Source organism: Bos taurus, chromosome 21, assembly GCF_002263795.3.
Source record: "Bos taurus isolate L1 Dominette 01449 registration number 42190680 breed Hereford chromosome 21, ARS-UCD2.0, whole genome shotgun sequence".
Classification (NCBI taxonomy): domain Eukaryota; kingdom Metazoa; phylum Chordata; class Mammalia; order Artiodactyla; family Bovidae; genus Bos; species Bos taurus.
In genome coordinates this window covers 24161726-24181603 of record NC_037348.1, presented here as the reverse complement: position 1 = coordinate 24181603, position 19878 = coordinate 24161726, and the positions used below count along the sequence as shown (strand labels likewise).

Here is a 19878-nt window from a genome sequence, read left to right as displayed (position 1 = left end):
TTACAAGCTGGAAGGTGGGAGAAACATCAACAATCCCAGATATGAGGATGATACCACTCTAATGGCAGAAAGTGAAGAGGAACTAGAGAGCCTCTTGATGAGGGTGAAGGAGCAGAATGAAAGAGCCGGCTTTAGACTAGATAGTAAAAAATCTAAGATCATGGCTTCTGGCCCCATTACTGCATGGCAAATAGAAAGGAAAAGGTGGAAGTAGTGACAGATTTCCTCTTCTCGGGCTCCAAAATCACTGCAGACGGTGACTGCAGCCATGAAATCAGAAGACGATTGCTTTTTGGCAGGAAAGTGATGACAAAACTAGACAGTGTTTTGAAAAGCAGAGGCATTATTACTCTGCTGACAAAGGTCTGTATAGTCAAGGCTTTGGTCTTCCCTGTGGTCACATACGGTTGTGAAAGCTGGACTGTAAAGAAGGCAGAAGTAAAGAAGGCAGAACACCAAAGAATTGATGCCTTTGAACTGTGGTGCTGGAGAAGACTTCTGAAAGTCCCTTGAATAGCAAAGAGATCAATCAGTCAATCTTAAGGGATAACAACCTGAATATTCACTGGAAAGACTGATGCTGGAAAAGATGGAGGGCAGAAAGAGAAGAGGGCATTAGAGGATGAGATGGCTGGATGGGATCACCAATGCAATGAACATGAACTTGGGCAATCTCTGGGAGATGGTGAGGGACAGGGAGGCCTGGCGTGCTGTAGTCCGTGGGGTCACAAAGAGTTGGACACGACTGGGCACTGAACAGTAACAACAACAGAACAGTCCATAGTGCTAAGATCTGTAAAGTGGGAAGAAGGCAGGTAAAAAAAATAGTATATGGACTGCTGATCCAGATAATCTATTAGCAACTTCAAATCAATAAGAAAAAATTAAAATTAAAGGGAAACAAGTATTCTTTCCCATCCCCTCAATCAGTATCTCACCTGTGAGGATACTCTTGACCAGCTCTGATTTTCTAGGTGGTATTTACATGCAGGTGTTTGTGAATATCAATAATTGGGAAACCATAAAGGGTTCACACAGTATAGCCCTGATTCTTAACAGCATGCTCAAAACCCAATATAATACAGCAGTAGCTTTGTTACTTCCACTGAACTTTTCCTACCATGAGAAAATAACCATTGCCAGGGAGCAGTAACTAAAGGTCCACTCACTTCCAGCGTGAAAATCTGAACTGAAAAAATCACATCTGTAGTCTGTTAGAAAGGCTCAGGGCAGAAAATGAGGGCTTAACCTCCAGCAAACTAACACTTACTAGTTTGTCTTTTTTTAAACGTGGTAAATTAAGCATTGAGTCCATCCAGAAGAGTCTGTTCTCATGCAGAGTGAGATAGAAGTCTGGATCTCTGAGCATAGTCCAGCTCTACCATCTCAGTGAGTTTCAACCAAGAAGAGTGACTTTTCCACACTCCAGTCTATATGTTGCTGTTTAGTTGCTAAGTTGTATCTGACTCTTTGCAACCCCACAGACTGTAGCCTGCCACATTCCTCTGTCTATAGGGTTTCCCAGGCAAGAATACTGGAGTGGGTTGCCATTCCCTCCTCCAGCTCCAGTCTACATAGTGGTCTGCTTATAGGCAGGAAGCTCAACAAGATTATCTTCTGGATCCTTGCCAGCCTAAAGTCAATGTCTTCATTCTCTGTGGGTCGCTGTGATTCTCAAGTAGTTCAGTGTGTCACATGAACACATCCTCTTTCTAACTGTTCTACAGAGTCATTTTGGATGGAATGGGGAAAATGCAGATACGGAAACCTACAAAGAAAGACCAAGGAATATATGGATGTGCTGTAGCTAATCATCTCGGTTCAGATGTGGAAAGTTCTTCTGTGCTGTATGCAGGTAATGCCCGTTATGCAGCCTGGAGTGCCTGGGTGTGGTTTGGTTTTTTAACATTAAACTCTGGAGCAGCAGTTTCCATGCTTCGCACAGCAGAATCACCAGGGAAGGGGATGTTAAAACAGAGATCTCCAGACCCCATTCCCAGGGGTTCTGACACAGCAGGCTTAGAGTGGAGTCTGAGTATGTGCACTTTTTTTGGCCTTGAGGCAAGTGGAATCTTAGTTCCCCAGCCTAGGATCAAACCCATGACCCCTGCACTGGAAGCGAGGCGTCTTAACCACTGGAACACCAGGGAAGTCCCAGAATGTGCCTTTTTAACATGTTCCCAGGTTATGCCAACACTGCTGGCCTAAGGACCACGCTTTGAAAACAGCTGCTCTAGAGTTCACTTTCTAAGAATTGGAAATTAACAAGATGGAGTTTAATTGGTGGTGTTAATAGTGCTGACTTTTTGTTTTTAAAATGCCACCATCCAACAAAAGAGATAATTATCCTTTAAAGGTTGACGTATACCTCCCAATGGCACTCCTCTGCTCAATCCTTAAAAACACTTTCAGGAAATTGTCATTGTAAATTAGTGTAAATTGTCCCAGGAGGTAGACAAACTCATTTTAATATTAAAGTGTGCTTTTTGATGAAGGAACATTTTTAGCTGGCAAAGTTGTAAGCAATGCTTCCTCGTGGCAGGCTCATGTTCTGGGATCAAAAATCAAATAAGAAAGTTACCCTCCAACTCTCTGCTCTGTGGTTTCTGGTATCTATGGCTCAAATAATTAAGATAAGATGAGGAGAAAGACAATTATCTGGGATTGGAACCCAGCATTTAGACAGCCAAGCATTGATGTAGGCAGTCCATCACATCTATAATCTGAGGAGGTGGGACCAATTGATTTTCAAAGCTCCTTGAATCTGCATGGCTTGGTGCCCCATCCCTCTCCTGGCTGCATTCCCATGGTAGGGCCTTCACACCTGGATTTCCTGCGCCTTGATCCTCCTGGATGATTCTCCTCTGAGAGCATCTGCTCCTTTCCAGAAAACCTCAGTTTTGAGGTTCTGGATTGTTGGGAGGAACAGAAGGCTCTCTTGCAGCTCGCAAGTTTCCTCGTAAGTCCATCCCAGGATAGCCCAGATTCATGGGAGAGCTGGTGCAAGGCCATAAGGGCCAGAGGACACAAGACAACGACAGTCCTTTCTCAGCCCAAGAGCCCCTGTATTTTTAACTCTGAGCATACCGTTTCAGTGCCCCAGGCGCTCCAGGAACAAATGGAACATTTGGTCACCTGAACATGATCATTCCCAAATTCTCTTCTGCAGAAGACATGGTTACCAAACAGCTAAATGTTGTTACTCTTTCACTTGCTATGCATTAATGATAAAAAAAAAAAAGTAAAGAAATATGTGAGAACTTCCCTGGTGGCCCATCGGTTAAGAATCTGCCTTCCAATGCAGGGGATGTGGGTTGAATCCCTGGTTGGGGAACCAAGATCTCACATGCTTCTGGGAAACTAAGCCCACGCACTGCAACCACTGAGCCTGTGTGCCACAATCAGAGAAGCCTGTGTGCTGCAGTGCAGACCCAGCACAGCCCCCTCAACCAAAAGACATATGACATGGCCTCTCCCTCCAAGCACTTACATGCTAAGGTGGAGGAGGGAAACCAGCCATGGCAGTAGCTCTATGGTAGAGGACTGTGGCCTTCCCTGACCCCCACATGCTCCTGAGAGGCCCCTGGGTAACCAGCGCGTTTCTGTACCTCATCACCCATTACCTTGTAATTGGTAGACCCCTACATACTCCTGAGAGACCCATGGGCAACTAGCACCTTTCTCTACCTCATCACCCATTACCCTGTAATGGTAGTGGTGTCTCCCACCAGTCTCTGAATTGATTGAGGACAGGAATGTTTGTGTTCCAACTTGGTATTTCCATTGTCCAGCCCAGGCACAGAGTATATTTCCTGAATGACTTCATAAATGAATCTGGTAAAAGTACATGGTTCTTAAAATCCAGGAAAGTAAAAGTCTGTGAATGAGTTCCTGATTCTTTATGACCTTGTTTTTATTATTTTTTTTCCATGCAAGTTTGGTTCCTTCCAGAAAGAGAGTCAGATGGTCCCAGGACCTGGTGTGTTTTGGTCCTGCCTTTACTCATCCAAGGATGCATCATAGAGATGTCACTCCTGCCCTGCCATGCCTTTCTCCAAATGAATTTCTGACTTCCTTCTTTTTCAAATGATCAAAGAGGATTTAATCCTCTAATTTATCACCTAATTTTATCCTTTAATTTATCCCCAGTTTTGGTTATAAAGCCAAAATATCCTCACAGTCTGTACATGGTGGTTGCAATGCCTCTTTGTAGATATCTCTTTGTAGATATCTCTTTGTAGATATCTCAGCTGTGCGTCTGTCCATTGAGCACCTCCAGCCTGTGAGTGTGCAAGTCCCCGTGGGGCACCACGGGGGATGCTGACCGAGCCAGGAGTCTGCACCTGCTCTCCAGGAGCTTGGCAGAGCTTACCAAATGCAGTGCGGTCACTCAGAGCAAAAGCCTGAACCTAACAGAGTTTCCTGCTCCCTTTGAATTAAGAGGCCCCTGTCATCTTGTCTGTTGGAAGAAACATCACCAGACCAGAGCGTGGCCATCTCTCCATTGTGATTGGCAGCTTTGTGGAGGCACCCCTGCAAGCAAATGTGACCATACAGTGTCCTGTAAAAGGTGAGTGTGGCCATTTATAGTGCAAGGGCACAGGCCAGCCCAGGGTGGCCAGGAGGCGCCAGCTAGCATTTTGGTAGCTCAGACAGTCCTGTGGGCTTAAAAATCTGATTTTTCAGTACCCTGACAGAAGATCTGTCTCACAAGAGCGAGCATACACCAGGTCATAAGGCTCGTGTGTAAGATAGAGTACAGTTTACTCATTCTCAGTGAGGGCTAGGAGGATGTGAACACAACTTCCCTGTAGCCGGCATGTTCATACTGGCCAGACCACAGCTCTCCATCCCTGTGGCACGTCTGCACAAAAGGCCAACTTCTAGCAGGTAATTGCCTAGAGAGTACAGAGTCAGAGCGAGGAGCTGTGTGGGAAATCATTAGCTGTGTCCTCCAGCTTGACCAAGGCTGTGCTGGAGAAGGCCAAGTCAGAAAGGGGGACTGTCAGGGTCCTCTGGCCTAGTCTGTCTGTCCTGGACTGTCCTTGGCTGAGCGTCACCATTCTATTCCTCGGTGGCTCTTTCTGCTCTGTTTGCAACAGCCGATAAACCTTCGTTCTAACTGATTCATCTTTTCTTTAAGAGAAACTACATTTTCATCCGATCTCATCTTAATCTAGGGCCATTCTATCTCTTTAAACCACTGATTCTTAAGACTTAAACTGAGCCTGTGCATCCCCAAACTGAGATCAATATCATAAACTCCTCAAAATGAAGATCTACTGTTTTAAGGTGACCTTGCATATGCCTATTTTCGACTGTGCATTGATTAAATTCTTTGTGCTAAGTTGCTTCAGTCGTGTCCAACTCTGTGCGACCCCATAGACGGCAGCCCACCAGGCTCCCCTGTCCCTGGGATTCCCCAGGCAAGAACCCTGGAGTGGGTTGCCATTTCCTTCTCCAATGCATGAAAGTGAAAAGTGAAAGTGAAGTCGTTCAGTCGTGTCCGACTCCTAGCAACCCCATGGACTGCAGCCTACCAGGCTCCTCCATCCATGGGATTTTCCAGGCAAGAGTACTGGAGTGGGGTGCCATCGCCTTCTCCGAAATTCTCTGTAGAGAACTGTATTTGCCTGGTTTCCACATTCTTTTGGGATACCTGTAGTTGCAGCCACTTAAGATGAGTCTCGCCAAGGCCAGAGAGCCCAGGGTAACCTGAGGAGCCCTTACTGCTGGTCCGGGTACCACAGAAAAGGTACATGTGATGGCAGGATTCTAGAGCACAGCCTTGCAGCTCTGAGGCTCTGCCTCCCTGTGATGGTCACTTAACTGTCATGTTTCTGGAACTGCACCTCCGGCTTCACCAACAGTGGAAATTTGCTCACCCCCGAGGTATTATTTTTCACCCTTTGTAAGTCCCTGCAGTGTTTGAAGTCCCTACCCGGACTTTTGAAAAATCCCTCCAGCCTCCAAACTGACTCCACCCGCAAATATGTGAGTTTTCTGGCGAAACACACCCACCATTATAGAAGGGCCAGCATTCTCTGGCCGCAGGAAGGAGAAAAGCAGAATGGAACTGTGCAGTTTGCCAAGCCACAAATGTCTAGAATTTCTATGGCCCTACACCTGCAGAGGATTCTGCAAAATAGATCTGACTTCTATTAAGAGAAACCTCAACTTTTAACATTATTTCTAAACTTTTTATTTCCCCATAATAGTTCACATTTAGGCTTGGAGGTGGGGAGGGGGCGGGGGTTGGTGGGGGATGAACCTTTGGAAGGAGTGGGATGTGTTATTTGCAGTCATAGGTCAGGGACTGGATTCAGCGGAAACTCTTCAGGAGGGAAGCCTGCAGCTAACACCATTAAACTTGTCGCGGTTTACTCTCCAGCCAGGCCCCAACAGTGTGTGGGCCGACTCTGACCACTCCAGACTCCTGCAGCCTCTTGGACCCTGTACAGTTCACACTCCCTCGGGCCTCTTCTGCCTCCTCCCTCCCACCTCCCCCGCCCCTGCCCCACTTTCAGCTCTTCCTAGGAATGGGCCCATTTGGTCTCTCTTTACCTGGCAGCCACCCCTACAGACCAGACCCCAGGAACTCATCAGGAGTCCTTTCCTTTTCAAAATAAACACCTCATTGTGAGTTGTGTGCCATTTTAAATAAGCCTGAAGTGAACTTACTGTGTTTTCTTATGGACAGAAGCCATAACTAACGTAGCTGTTCATGGAGACTCATATTTTTAGATATAGATGGTGACCCTAGTGTATGACGACAGGTGAGTCACGTGTCTGTCCTACTTGCCTCTCTAAAATGGGAAATAGACTGTATTGGTGGAAGAAGGGACCTTGGCTATTATCTAATTCAGTCTCTGATTTGATAGATGAGGGCATCATAACATTGACAAACTTGAATACTGCTTTCTGAAACTACATTTTCTTTCATGTTGCAAATTGTAATTATTCCTGTCAATTTGTGGTACGTATACATTTTTATTTTTCAGTTGCCCTTAAAATGCTTATACTAATTAGAGTGGGTTTATCTATTCATAAGGAGAAGGCAATGGCACCCCACTCCAGTACTCTTGCCTGGAGAATCCCATGGGTGGAGGAGCCTGGAAGGCTGAAGTCCATGGGGTCACTGAGGGTCAGACACGACTGAGCGACTTCACTTTCACTTTTCACTTTCATGCATTGGAGAAGGAAATGGCAACCCACTCCAGTGTTCTTGCCTGGAGAATCCCAGGGACAGGGCAGCCTGGTGGGCTGCCGTCTATGGGGTCGCACAGAGTCGGACACGACTGAAGTGACTTAGCAGTAGCAGCATCTATTCATAACTTTTAGACAGACTTATTGGTTCTTTCTTATAGCTTATGTTTTATTTAACCCATGTGGTATAGATATCAATAGTGATTCTCCCTAGTCACACTTGCATGATTTTCTAATAAATGATAGTAAATAACAGGACCTGAGAATCTGTATTTCTAAGGTTAAAAGCTGTAAGTTGCAAGTGTTATTTGTCTTATTTTTATTTTTTAAATTGATTTTTTATTGGGGGTAGTTGCTTTACAATGTTATGTTAGTTTCTACTGACAGCAAAGTGAATCAGTATACATATGTATATTTTCCCCTCTTTTTTTGAATTTCCTTCCCATTTAGGTCACCACAGAGCACTGAATGGGGTTCCCTGAGCTATAGTAGGTTTTCATTAGTTAGCTATGTCATATAGAGTGAAATAAGTCAGAAAGAGAAAAACAAGTGTTATATATTATTGCATATAAGTGGAATCTAGAAAAATGGTATCGAATATCTTATTTGCAAAACAGAAATAGAGGCACAGACATAGAGAACAAATGTATGGACACCAAGTGGGGAAGGGGAGGTGGAATGAATTGGGAGATTGTGATTGTTTTACTCTTTTAAAAAAGAAAAAGAAAGTTTCCTGTAAAAATGAGGGAAGTGGGAGTTTAAACTGCACCCTCTCTGCCACCTTCTGGTAAGAAAGGGAAGCTCATCTGAGGACAATGCCCAGTAAATATCAATAGCTACATATTTTTTCATCTGTTAATGCTTAGTAAGAACATCATTTATCCTATAATTTTCTGTGATGTCTGTGTTGGGTTGCTTGTTATTCTTATCCCTTAAACTCATTAGCAGTGCGGCTGATCTGAGCCTCTGCTCTAAACTATTCTTGTGTGTTGGGCTCCTCTTCAGTCTCTAAGAAACTCTATTGGTCCACAGATTTGGAATGGGGTTAAGCTAGGAAGACGCTTTGGAAAACAGTTTTGCAGTTTCCAGAAAAGTTAAGCATATGACCTAACACTTCCACTCCTAAGTATCTACCCAAGACAAATGAAAACACATGTTCACACAAAAACTCATACCCAAATGCTCATAGCAACTTTCTTTTTAATAGTCAAATAGTCAAAGAAACTTAAGTATCCATCAACTAATGAATAGGTAGACAAAATGTAGTATATCCATACAATGAGATTTTATTTGGTCATAAAAAGGAATGAAATATTGACATGTGGTAAGACATGGATGAATCTTTAAAAATCAGGGTTAAGTGAAAGAAGCCAGACATGAAAGATCACGTATTATATGATTACATTTCCATGAAATGTCTAGAGTGGGCAAGTCCATAGAGACAGATTGGAGGCTGCCAGTGGCCAAAAGGAGAGGAAAATGCAGGAGAGTGGAGAGTAATGACTAATAGGCATGGGTGTCTCTTTGGGGGTGGTGAAAATGTTCTGAAATGATGTAGGACTGGTGGTTTCACAACTTTATGAGTATACTAAGAAAACACTGAATTGTAGACTTTGAGAGGGTGAATTTTATAGTATTTCCATTATATATTATTAAAATCATAATCATAATACTCACAATATAATAGCATGTTAAGTTTTAAAACCCATGGCACAATCATATATTTGTGAGCATATGAGAATATGGCAAAAATATACAAACTTTCATGGAAAGGACATGTATGTACCAATGTCAGGATTGTTGGTACTGCTAGAAGAGAAAAGAAGGAAAAAAGTTTGGGAACAGAACTTTAGCTGTAATGCTTTGTTGTTTAAAGAAAAACTAACAAAATATGGCAAACTGCCTTCTAAAAAATATAAGCTTTAGCGTGGTATAGATTTAAGCCCTACATCCCTGTCGTTTTTCAGCTCCCTACTGATAGGAGGGGTTGTGGGAGATAAGTGGGTTCAGTTCAGTTCAGCCGCTCAGTTGTGTCCAACCCTTTGTGACCCCATGAACCGCAGCCCGCCAGGCCTCCCTGTCCATCACCAACTCCTGGAGTCCACCCAGACCCATGTCCATTGAGTTGATGATGCCATCCAACCATCTCATCCTCTGTCTTCCCCTTCTCCTCCTTCCCTCAACCTTTCCCAGCATCAGGATCTTTTCAAATGATAAGTGGGTAGAAGGTACAAAATTGAGTGCACACAGCATGTGTACAGCAGATGGTAGACGCAGCATTCTAACCAGGAACATCGGGGCGGGGTACTCCATGAGTTGAGCAGAGAGAAGGAAAGCCTTTCATATATAAGAGATGGAAATCCGTTTCAGAAGAAATATAGTTTTAAAGGTACTCTCTTAATTGGGGGTTTTTTTAGAGTTAGAATGCTGTGAAATATACCTAGAGTTTTGTTGATGTGTAACTGAATTATTAGCTTTTCTTTACTGGCTTTAATAATGCCAGGGGAGGATTTTGAGAACAGTTTTTGCTGTGCAGCAAGATGATATGCTTGAATTCCTGAGCACAGCCTCATCTCTCTGACAGTTATTTTCCCCCATCAAGTGTTGGTTTATACTGTATGGTGTGGAACCCAATGGCGGTGATTTAACATCTTTAGGTCACAAATCCCTTTGGCTGCCCCCCTGCTCCCCACCCCCCAACAAACACACAAAAGACTCTCTTTCCAGAAAAATACACTTACCCACAACATTTTGCATATAACTTTCAGAATACGTAGCCCTTAACCTAACCCTAACTTGAGTCCCTAACATGTGTCAGCTTGAACAGGCTGTGAGATGAATATCATGGCTATCTTTGTATCGCTAATGAGTAAACATGCTCAAATGCGTGAGCTGAGATTTAGTCCCAAGTCTGTGTGACTCTTGAGGAACTGGAGGGAGGACGAGGCTCTGGACTTGAGGCAGCAAAATGGAGATCCAGGTGATCTAACCAGAGAGGAGAGTGTCAAGGCTGAGGTCTGAGGCAGGCCTGAGGAGGCGCCGCAGCTTGGGGACAAGGTGTCAGGGCCTCAGGCATGGGCAAAACCAGGGCCCAACCTCACTGGAGGACCGTCTGGTGTGGGAGGGCTAGGTTCCAGGCAGAGTCCACCAAGAGGCTGGCCTGCAGGGTGCCAGCCAGCACCAGGCCAGAGGTCTGACCAGGTCTGCCCCACCCCATCCCCAGGAGGATGGAGGTTCCCACTTGTCTGCAGTAGGAGGAAAGGAACATGGCAAGCCGGTCTGGTAATGACTCTCCACGGCCTCACCTAAGGCTGATACACTTGGGTTATTGGTCTATTGGATGAAAAAGCTCACTTTAAACCAATTATCTATTCTTTGAGGATCTGCTAAAGCTCTATCCTGAATGCTCCTTGAAACATGATTTTCTTCTCATCTTTGATCTATCTCAGTTCCCCATTTGGAGGAAACAGGAGTCTCTATACGATCAAGAAGTAGAAAGAAATGCTGGAGGACTGCTTGGTGGTCCAGTGGCTAAGACCCTGTGCTCCCAATGCAGGGAGGCCAGGTTCAAGCGCTGTTCAGGGAACCAGATCTCACAGGCCACAACTAAGAGTTCCCATGTGACTAAAGACCGGTGTGCTGCAGCAGAGACCCAGTGCAGCCAAATAAATTTAAAAAAAGAAATGCTGGAATACGGTATTAAGAGCTAGATGTGCAGAATGAAAAACAGAAAGGGCTGTTCAAGCACCTGGCAAATTTCATTCTTACTGCAAAAGAGCCGTGTGCTTGGGCTTCCGTATCTGCAGAGTCCTGCCATCTCTTAAAATCCCAGGGACGGAGGAGCCTGGTGGGCTGCCGTCTATGGGGTCGCACAGAGTCGGACACGACTGAAGCGACTTAGCAGCGGCAGCAGCAGCCGTCTCTTAAAGCATTCAGACTGCAGCTCTTGTGGGCCAGTCCTGTCATCAGGAACACTGCTTTCATCCCCAGATATCTGCACCTGCTCTTGTCTTCGGTCCCACCAATATGTGTCTGTCCTGAAAACTTCAGACATCCAGCCCCATGGTAACCTTTAGCCCTTTACATGGTGAAAACAGCTGACCCACAGGCCTTTGAGCTTGTCAGTTCACATTGTACCTGTTTATTCTCTTCCCTGCAAATAACTACCTACCTCTCTTCTATGTACCATCAGCAGACCAGTGGATAAACCAACTTTCTCCCCCAACATAACAGTCTAACTAAAAGACTGCCACATTTTTTCAGTTTTGTGAATTGGACTTCCTTCAGTTCAGTTCAGTCACTCAGTCGTGTCCGACTCTTTGCGACCCCATGAATCGCAGCATGCCAGGCCTCCCTGTCCATCACCAACTCCCAGAGTTCACTAAGACTCACGTCCATCGAGTCAGTGATGCCATCCAGCCATCTCATCCTCTGTCGTCCCCTTCTCCTCCTGCCCCCAATCCCTCCCAGCATCAGAGTCTTTTCCAATGAGTCAACTCTTCGCATGAGGTGGCCAAAGTACTGGAGTTTCAGCTTTAGCATCATTCCTTCCAAAGAAATCCTAGGGCTGATCTCCTTCAGAATGGACTGGTTGGATCTCAATTTAGGAGCCCCTTTAATTTTTCTTATTTTTCATTCATTTATTTCCCCTAGTTCTGTATTTGATAATTCAACACCCATGTGCTTATTTTCATGACTGGCAAGTAATATACAAAAGTCATTTTATTATCATGAATAATGTCAGTTTGAGGCTTCCCTGATGGTTCAGACAATAAAAAATCTTCGTGCAATGCAGGGGACCTGGGTTTTATCCCTGGGTCTGGAACGATCCCCTGGAGGAGGCAATGGCTACCCACTCCAGTATTCTTTCCTGGAGAATCCCATGGACAGAGGAGCCTGATGGGCTACAGTCCATGGGGTCACAAAAAAGTCAGATGTGACTGAGTAACTGACACATACAGTGTCAGTTCAGGCCTGGACGTCACCTCCCACCCCATCTCCCTCTGCCCTGAGAGAGTTTGATTTAATTTCTCTGCCATATGGCCTGAGAATGGGGTTTTTTAAGGCTCCCAAGATGATTCTGATATGCAGCCAAGGTTAAGAACCAGTGCTTTAGCCAGTAAATGGGGCCAAAAAGTCTTCTGGAACTTACCTCAAATGTTCTCAAAATGAGAGCCTCTCCCCCAGGGAACAGTGGGGAACAAGGAGTGAACCGGAGGCTGGGGTTAAAGGGCAGGGCGGGATCCATGCTCTGGGCTTGTTCTGGAGGTGGAATCAGGCATGTCAACACGTTCACAGTTCCGCAAAGGAGAACTCAGCTTCAGGGCCAGAGAGGGTCATGAAGAGCAGCCTTAAGAGAGAGCTTTAAGAATTAGTAGAAATTTTCCAAGTGATAAGAGGGGAGGAAGACACACAGAAAATCTTAGCATTACACACAGTTACATGAAAACAGTGAGGTTCTCCGGGCTGGAGAAGGAGTTGCTGTGAGCAGCAGTACCTGCACGTTGAAGGGCTTTTGTCTTTTCTCCTCCAAGAAGAGTCAAAGCTACGGAGCTGGGGAAACTGAATCTTACTCCCCATCATTCCTAAGGAGAAGAGAACCACTTCACAGAGGAAGTGGAGCAGCTCAGAGACACAAGAGAAGAGTCAATGCCTTGAGGGAGGAGGAAAGGGAACCTTGGGGAGTCAACCGAGCCTTGAGGTTTCACCCCGGGAGCTCCATTGACACCACCCACATGAGGTTCTGTGGGATTTGGTGGGGGCAGGAGGAAGATCAACTTGTAGGTCATGGTACATGACTGCCAAACAAGCCGTACAATTAATGTAGGGACATAATCAAAGCTTTTTGTTTATGTCCCTCTTAAGGGACATATCAAAGCTACTTGTTCATTTACATCCCAGTGTTATACTGATGGATTACAAGAATTGGAGTATACCAGGAAGGACCTCCAGTGTCCCAAGATTGTCCCCGTTTGAGCTGTTGAGGGATTCCCTGTGTCAGGGTCAGTGGTTTTCACCACTGGTTAACTCCAGTGTGTTATCACTATGCTTGATTTGCACCAGCTTTGACTTTGACTCTTATTCTTCAGGGAACACTGGAGGGGTTTTGGTTTTGAGATAATAGTATGACTCTCACAGGCCCTTTCCAGACTATAAATGGGACCCTGGCAGACACTGTCCAGCAGTGAACTGAGATATGTCTGTCATGAACTATGAGATACAACGTAGTACTCACAAGATGTGACTGTCGGAACTAAAGAGAACTGCTTGGTCCCATGCAGAGTGGGCGTTCAGGGCTGTTGAGAGGTCAAGGATGAGCACACTAGGAAGAGGACTTGCTGGCACCCTTCCTCTGTGGCAGAAAAAGCTCATTTGTAGTACTTACTTATTTGGCTGCATTGGCTTTCAGTTGCAGCACCCAGGATCTTTCCTTGTGGCGCCTGGATTGTCTGGTTGTGGCACCCGGGCTTCAGAGCAAGTGGGCTCAGTAGTTGTGGTGCTCAGACTTGTTGCCTCGAGGCTCGTGGGATCTTAGTTCTCCACCCACGGACCAAACCCAAGTCCCTTGCACTGCAAGGTGGATTCTTGACCGCTGGACCCCCAGGGAAGTCCCAAGAATCTCCTTTTCAAAACCTTTGAGGATATGACAGAAAGCAGCACAATGTTGTAAAGCAATTATCTTCCAAAAAATTTTTTTAAAGAAAAAAAAACATCAAGCTGGGGTGAAAAAATAAACACAATTTAAAAAAGAAACCTTTGAGGAAGGACTCTTGATGATGAAACTGGGGGTTGATCTGATGACCCAGGTTGTCTCTAAGGTCCTCAGATCAAATTACTTGGGAACCTGATTATACCAGTCTGTTGACATCATTTTACTAGAAAAGAGGAAGTACTTCCTCTATTTGAAAGAATTCTTTGAATAGTAAAAGCCATAGCCTTGTATGTGGAGGAAGTTCTGGATATGGCTTCCCAGGTGGCTCAGTGGTAAAGAATCCACCTGCCAATGCAGGAGACACAGGAGATGCAAGTTCGATCCCTGGGTCAGAAAGATCCTCTGGAGGAGGGTGTGGCAACCCACTCCAGTATTCCTGCCTGGAGAATCCCATGGACAGAGGAGCCTGGTGGGCTGCAGCCGATGGGGTCACAAAGAGTCAGACACGACTGAGTGCACACACACACTCTGGATATGGCGTCATCGATGGATGGTCCTTTAGAACCAACACCCGTAGTTTTACTGTATTTACTGCCAAAAGAACAAAAGGGTCCACAACTAACTCCGAAGAAGAAAATGCTTTGCAGAATGTCCTACACTGTGGAGGCCCCACAGTGGAGAAGGGTGTCTACCCTTTGTGCTAGTAGCTTTGAGATATTCTGTTGACAGTGAAACTGTGGACTCTCGTTTATTTGTCTTCTTTATTAGTGATGACTCCCCTTGTGCCTTGCCTACACTGTATTCGATTCACCTCTAATCTTATAAACCAGCACCATCATTTCTTCACATCCCCTGGAGGAGAGTAATGGTAGCCTAAACTTTCAATTTGCATATGTGGGAAAAAAATACAGAATATTTTCTGAGTGTTGAGTAGCTGGAGGAAACAAACCAATGAACAAAACATACAAGTATAATGTATGTGATCCATTGACAGAAAAATCTAGCATTTTAGAGCAGTCTGAAGAGGCCAAAGGATTTTATAGTGTAGAATATTTCAAGGCCTTTCAAGGATGAAGGAAATGTGTTTTTAAACAGTGACTATTTTAAAGGCACCCCAGAGGTGCAGACGTTTTACAACACGTGTTTCATAGCCCCTCCAGATCTGAACTTTTTTCCCCCATAACATTTGCCTTCCAAAAATGATTTCAGCATTGTGGAAAGAGAACATTGAATATTTCAGAGCTGTAAGTCTTGAGGGAAATAGCCTGTCTTTGAGGTTAGATAAATACGTTTAAACTATTTCTGATATTTTATAGCTTTTTCAACAGAGCAAACATTTGTAGGTTTGAAAAGCCATAAAGAATTCTGCCCGAGTTTCTCCCAGCCTCTGCAGTTCCTGGAAAACATCCCCATGTGTGGTGGTGATGCTCTAGGTATTGAGATGCTCCTTCCCTCGGTGCTAGAGACCTTTGTCTCCCCTTCGACATCTACAAACTTGCCAACTCTGGCTTTATTTTCTGAAATCCCTTATCTGTGTAGAACATCACAATCTGTGTAAACTCAGTGTCCTATATACCCCTTGCCATGCTGAGTTTTAGGTTTAAAGTGGAATTATCTCTACGTGTGGACACGGGGGGAGAGGAAGGAGAGAGTTAATGGAGAGAGTAGCATGGAAACATATACAGTACCATATGTAAAACAGATAGCCAGTGGGAATTTGCCATGTGACTCAGGGAACTCAAACCAGGGCTCTGTGACAACCTAGAGGGGCGGGATGCAGGTTCAAGAGGGAGGAGACACAGACCTGTGGCTGATCCGTGTTGATGTATGGCGGAAACCAGGACACTGTTGTAAAGCAATTATCCTTCAGTCAACAACAAATGAAGTGGAATGATCTATGATTCCTCTAATTTGCAGGGTTTGGAGATTCCAAAGCCTTCTGGAACTGACTTCCGATCATTCTTGGGGAGCTTGCACTGCCCTGAACCCTCTGCTTCTCACTCACTCTGACACAGACCTGTTGTGGTCTCTCTTTTGCCCTCCATCAGCCAAGAATGCACAACTCACTTCCTTGACAAGTTCCTGTTCATAGTAAGACATCCATGAATACCAAGCATTTGGCAAATATTTCAAGAAAAGCCAAAGATTCAGGGGTCATGACAAAGGCATGTTACCTCTCTCAGCCCTACTCCTCCCTTTTCTTGCTCACCCACAGCCTTCCTGCCCTCACCCCTAACCTCCTGGGATTGCCGTGGGAACTTGAAGTTCTCTCCATCTTATACAGCCCCTGCCTACACACGCATGCAGCTAAACCTTCCAAGGTGTTCTAAAGGAAAAGCATCACCCTCTTTAGAAGACAGCCAGAGTTATATACTCAGAGAAGAACAATTTCTTTTTTTTTTTCTTAGAGTGTAGTTGCTTTACAATGTTGTGTTAGTTTCTGCTGTAGACCAAAATGAATCAGCCGTATATGCACATATATCCCCTCCCTCTTGGACTGCCCTTCTTACATCTAAAGGGAGTCTCTTGTAGACAGCATGTGGATGGCTCTTCATTTTTCATCCATTCAACCGCTCTGTGTCTCTGTGTTGGCTTCTGTACAGTAGCTGAAGCAACCACATGTCCCAGTTTTGAAGGAGCAGCCTCATGCAGATGAATTTGTCATTCAGCTCAGCTCCCGATTGTCTCTCTAACATTTGTGCTTGTCAAAGCAGCCTACAGTATTTAAAAAAAAAAAAAAAAAAAACTTTTAATTTTGTATTGGAGTATAGCCAATTAACAATGTTGTGATAGTTTGGGGTTAACAGTGAAGGGACTTAGCCATGCATATACGTGTGTCTTTTCTCCCCAAAACTCCCCTCCCCTCCTCAGCCTGCTGTATTTTTAACACCTTTTCATAACTAAGGACGTGCCAAGACCTGTCTGTGTCCCACAGGGAGACTCTCATCATCTAGATTCAGGCAAGCTGGAAGCGAGACCCTTAGGATCAGGTTTTTGCTACATACCCAGACATACACAGTCCTGTGGGACTGGAAATGTGGACTCTGATGGCCACCAGGGTCAGAAAATTTGGAGGTGTCCCCTGAGTGGCAGTTGCAGAAATTAGGGCTCCAAATGAGCATGTCAGCTGCTTTTCTGGGTGATGCTGGTGAGATGGAGTGAGTCAGAGGGCAAGTGCCAAGAGGCCACTACAGCTGACAGCCTACCTTCCCTAAAAGCAGCTACACAGGCCACTAAATGTGAGCCAGGCCTGAAGCCAGCCCTCAGACCAAAGCTCCAGGACAAGCAAAGAGACCTCCTCCTTAGAAAGGCTGGGGGTGTGTTTCAGTGCACTGCCTGGGCAGTGCTCAGGAGGTGGTAGCCTGCCAAGAACCATCTCTCTGATTGGCACAGTCCCATGGGACCTAGGAATGCAAACCCCCCCCCACCCCCTACACCTCCCTATCCTCCCACTGCTTCATCCCAGCCCTGTTCCTGCTCCCCCCCATCCCTGGCCACCAGAGCCACCAGATCAAGGTGCATCCCCTGGGTGGCAGCTACAAAAACCATGGTACAAGATACAGATGAAGACAAAAATAGACTCATGGACTAAGAGAACATTTGGTTACCAAAAGGGTATGGTGGAGGGGGATAGACTGGGAGTTGGGGATCAACATATATACAGTGCTATGTTTAAGATAGATAACCAACAAGGACCTCCTGTACAGCACAGGGAACTCTGCTCAGTATTCTGTAACAACCTAAATGGGAAAAGAATTTGAAAAAGAATAGATACATGTACATGTATAACTGAATCACTTTGCTGTACACCTGAAACTAACACAACATTGTTAATCAACTGTACTCCAGTATAATATATATATATATATATATGTGTATATATATATATATATATGTATATATATACACCAGGGTACCAACAGTAACGTCTTCCCTGGTGGCTCAGTTGGTAAAGAGTCTGCCTGCAATACGGGAGACCCAGGTTCAATCCCTGGGTCAGGAAGATCCCCTGGAGAAGAAAATGGCAACCCACTCCAGTATTCTTGCCTGGAGAATTCCGTGGACAGAGAGCCTGGTGAGCTACAGTCCATGGGGTCACAAAGAGTCGGACACGACTGACTAACAAACACTTTCACTTCCACCCACAGTAAAGCTTGCTTCCAGGGAGCACCGGCACCACGGAGCATGGCAGAGGGTGAGCTTGAAGACAGCTCCCAGCCTTAGTAGTCTTTGGAAGGGATTTTTTGTCAGAAACCTGTTCCATAGACATAGTCAGGATGCTTAGCTAATAGGCTTCCTTCAAGGAAAAAGGAGCACCTGGGTCTCTGGCCTCTCGCTGTGCCCTGGGGGAGTTTAAGAACTGTTTCTCCACTCTTCAGAATCCTCTGGGACCCACAAATATAAGCCCCATTAGCCACCAGAGCCACGTGATGTGGAGGTGTCTCCTGACCACAGTCACAGAAATCAGGGTGCCAGATACGAGTATAAGCTCTCTTCCAGGTGACTCCATTTATTACAGGTTCCCCTGTCCTCCAGAGTCAGGTGATCCAGAGGTGTCCTCTAGATGACACCCGCAAAGTCAGGGCCAACTTGAGTATAAGCTTTCTCCTGGGAGATTCTGGACCTCCGGAGCACGGCAAAGGGAGAGTATGACGGTGTCACCCACCGGGCCTTGTCCCTGGAGTGTTCCAGCAGGCTCCTACAAGTGTGTCTTAAATTAGATGCCTGCCCCTCAGGCCTCAAAATGTTTACAGCAACTTATCATATTATCTATTCCTGCCTTCAAAATAGATTCATCTGTACCATTTTCCTAGATTCCACATATATATGTTAATATATGATATTTGATATTTATTTTTCTTTTTCTGACTTACTTTACTCTGTATGACAGACTCTAGATTCATCCACTACAAATGACCCAATTTCATTCCTTTTTATGACTGACATATAAACATGGGGTAGGGAGAATGGAAAAGTGGGATAAACTGGGAGATTAGGATTGACATACATACACTACCATGCGTAAAATAGACAGCTAGTGGGAAATTGCTATATAACACAGGGAGCTCAGCTCAGTGCTCCATGATGACCTAGAGGAATGGGATGAGGGGTGGGATGGGGGCGCGGGTTGGGAGGGAGGGGATGTATGTATACATGAAGCTGATTCACTTTGCTATACAGCAGAAACTAACACAACATTGTAAAGCAGTGTACCCCAATTAAAAAATAATAATAAAATGCAGTTATTTTAAAAGAAAACGTTTATCGAATTCTCTATGCAGGTCTGCTCTTCCTCTTATTTTCCCTGTTTCAGTTAATGGTACCACCCGCTATCTGCATGTCCTCCTTAAATCCTTTTTCTCCTTCACTCCCCTGTATCAAATCAGTCACCAAGTCCTATTGGTTTTTCTTCTTCTTCTTTTTTTTTTTATGGTTTTTCTTCTTGAGCATTTACCAAGTTGATCTATTCTCTCTAGTCCCCCTACTCCCACCCTTTTGTGTCTCACCTCAGTTGGTTCAGTGACCACCTAACTGGTCCTGCTGACCCTTGCCTGACTCTTCCCCATTTGCATCACATCCAGGGCAATGTTTCTAAAGCACCAATCTGATATTTTACCACTGCTTCAAATAATTAAGCCATTTTCTATTTCCTTCAGGATAAATTCCACCAAACTCCTTACTATGGATAATAATAAATTTTCATTTTATGGGCACCTGCTTACCTATTTAGTCATCTCTCCTTACTCCCACTCCATGTACTTTAAACTTCAGTCATAAAAAAAGTCAATTTATGATTCTCCCAATGCATTATATTTTCCTTCATGTCTATGCCTTTTTGTACACCATTCCCTCTATGTAAAACAATTTTCCCCCAATTCCCACCCCCTTGTCCTCATGTATTAGCTTAGCTATTCCTGCATGTTAAAATCTTAGCCCTCTCTCCAGTCTGCATTAAATACAGTTTTTATGTGCCAGTGACATCAGTGTTTATCAGAACCCTTATGTCATGTTATTGCAAT

At 44.9% G+C, this 19878-nt stretch overlaps 1 protein-coding gene across 7 annotated transcripts in view; it reads left to right on the top strand.

The window, feature by feature from the left end:
- Nucleotides 1–19878, top strand: part of ADAMTSL3 (ADAMTS like 3) — a 408215-nt gene that overhangs the window by 338048 nt on the left and 50289 nt on the right. For all 7 annotated transcript variants that reach the window (XM_059879284.1, XM_059879285.1, XM_024982349.2 and 4 more), the window contains 2 exons: nucleotides 1728–1855; nucleotides 4442–4570. In XM_059879284.1, coding sequence (XP_059735267.1) covers nucleotides 1728–1855; nucleotides 4442–4570 — 257 coding nt within the window. The remainder of the gene's footprint in view (nucleotides 1–1727; nucleotides 1856–4441; nucleotides 4571–19878) is intronic.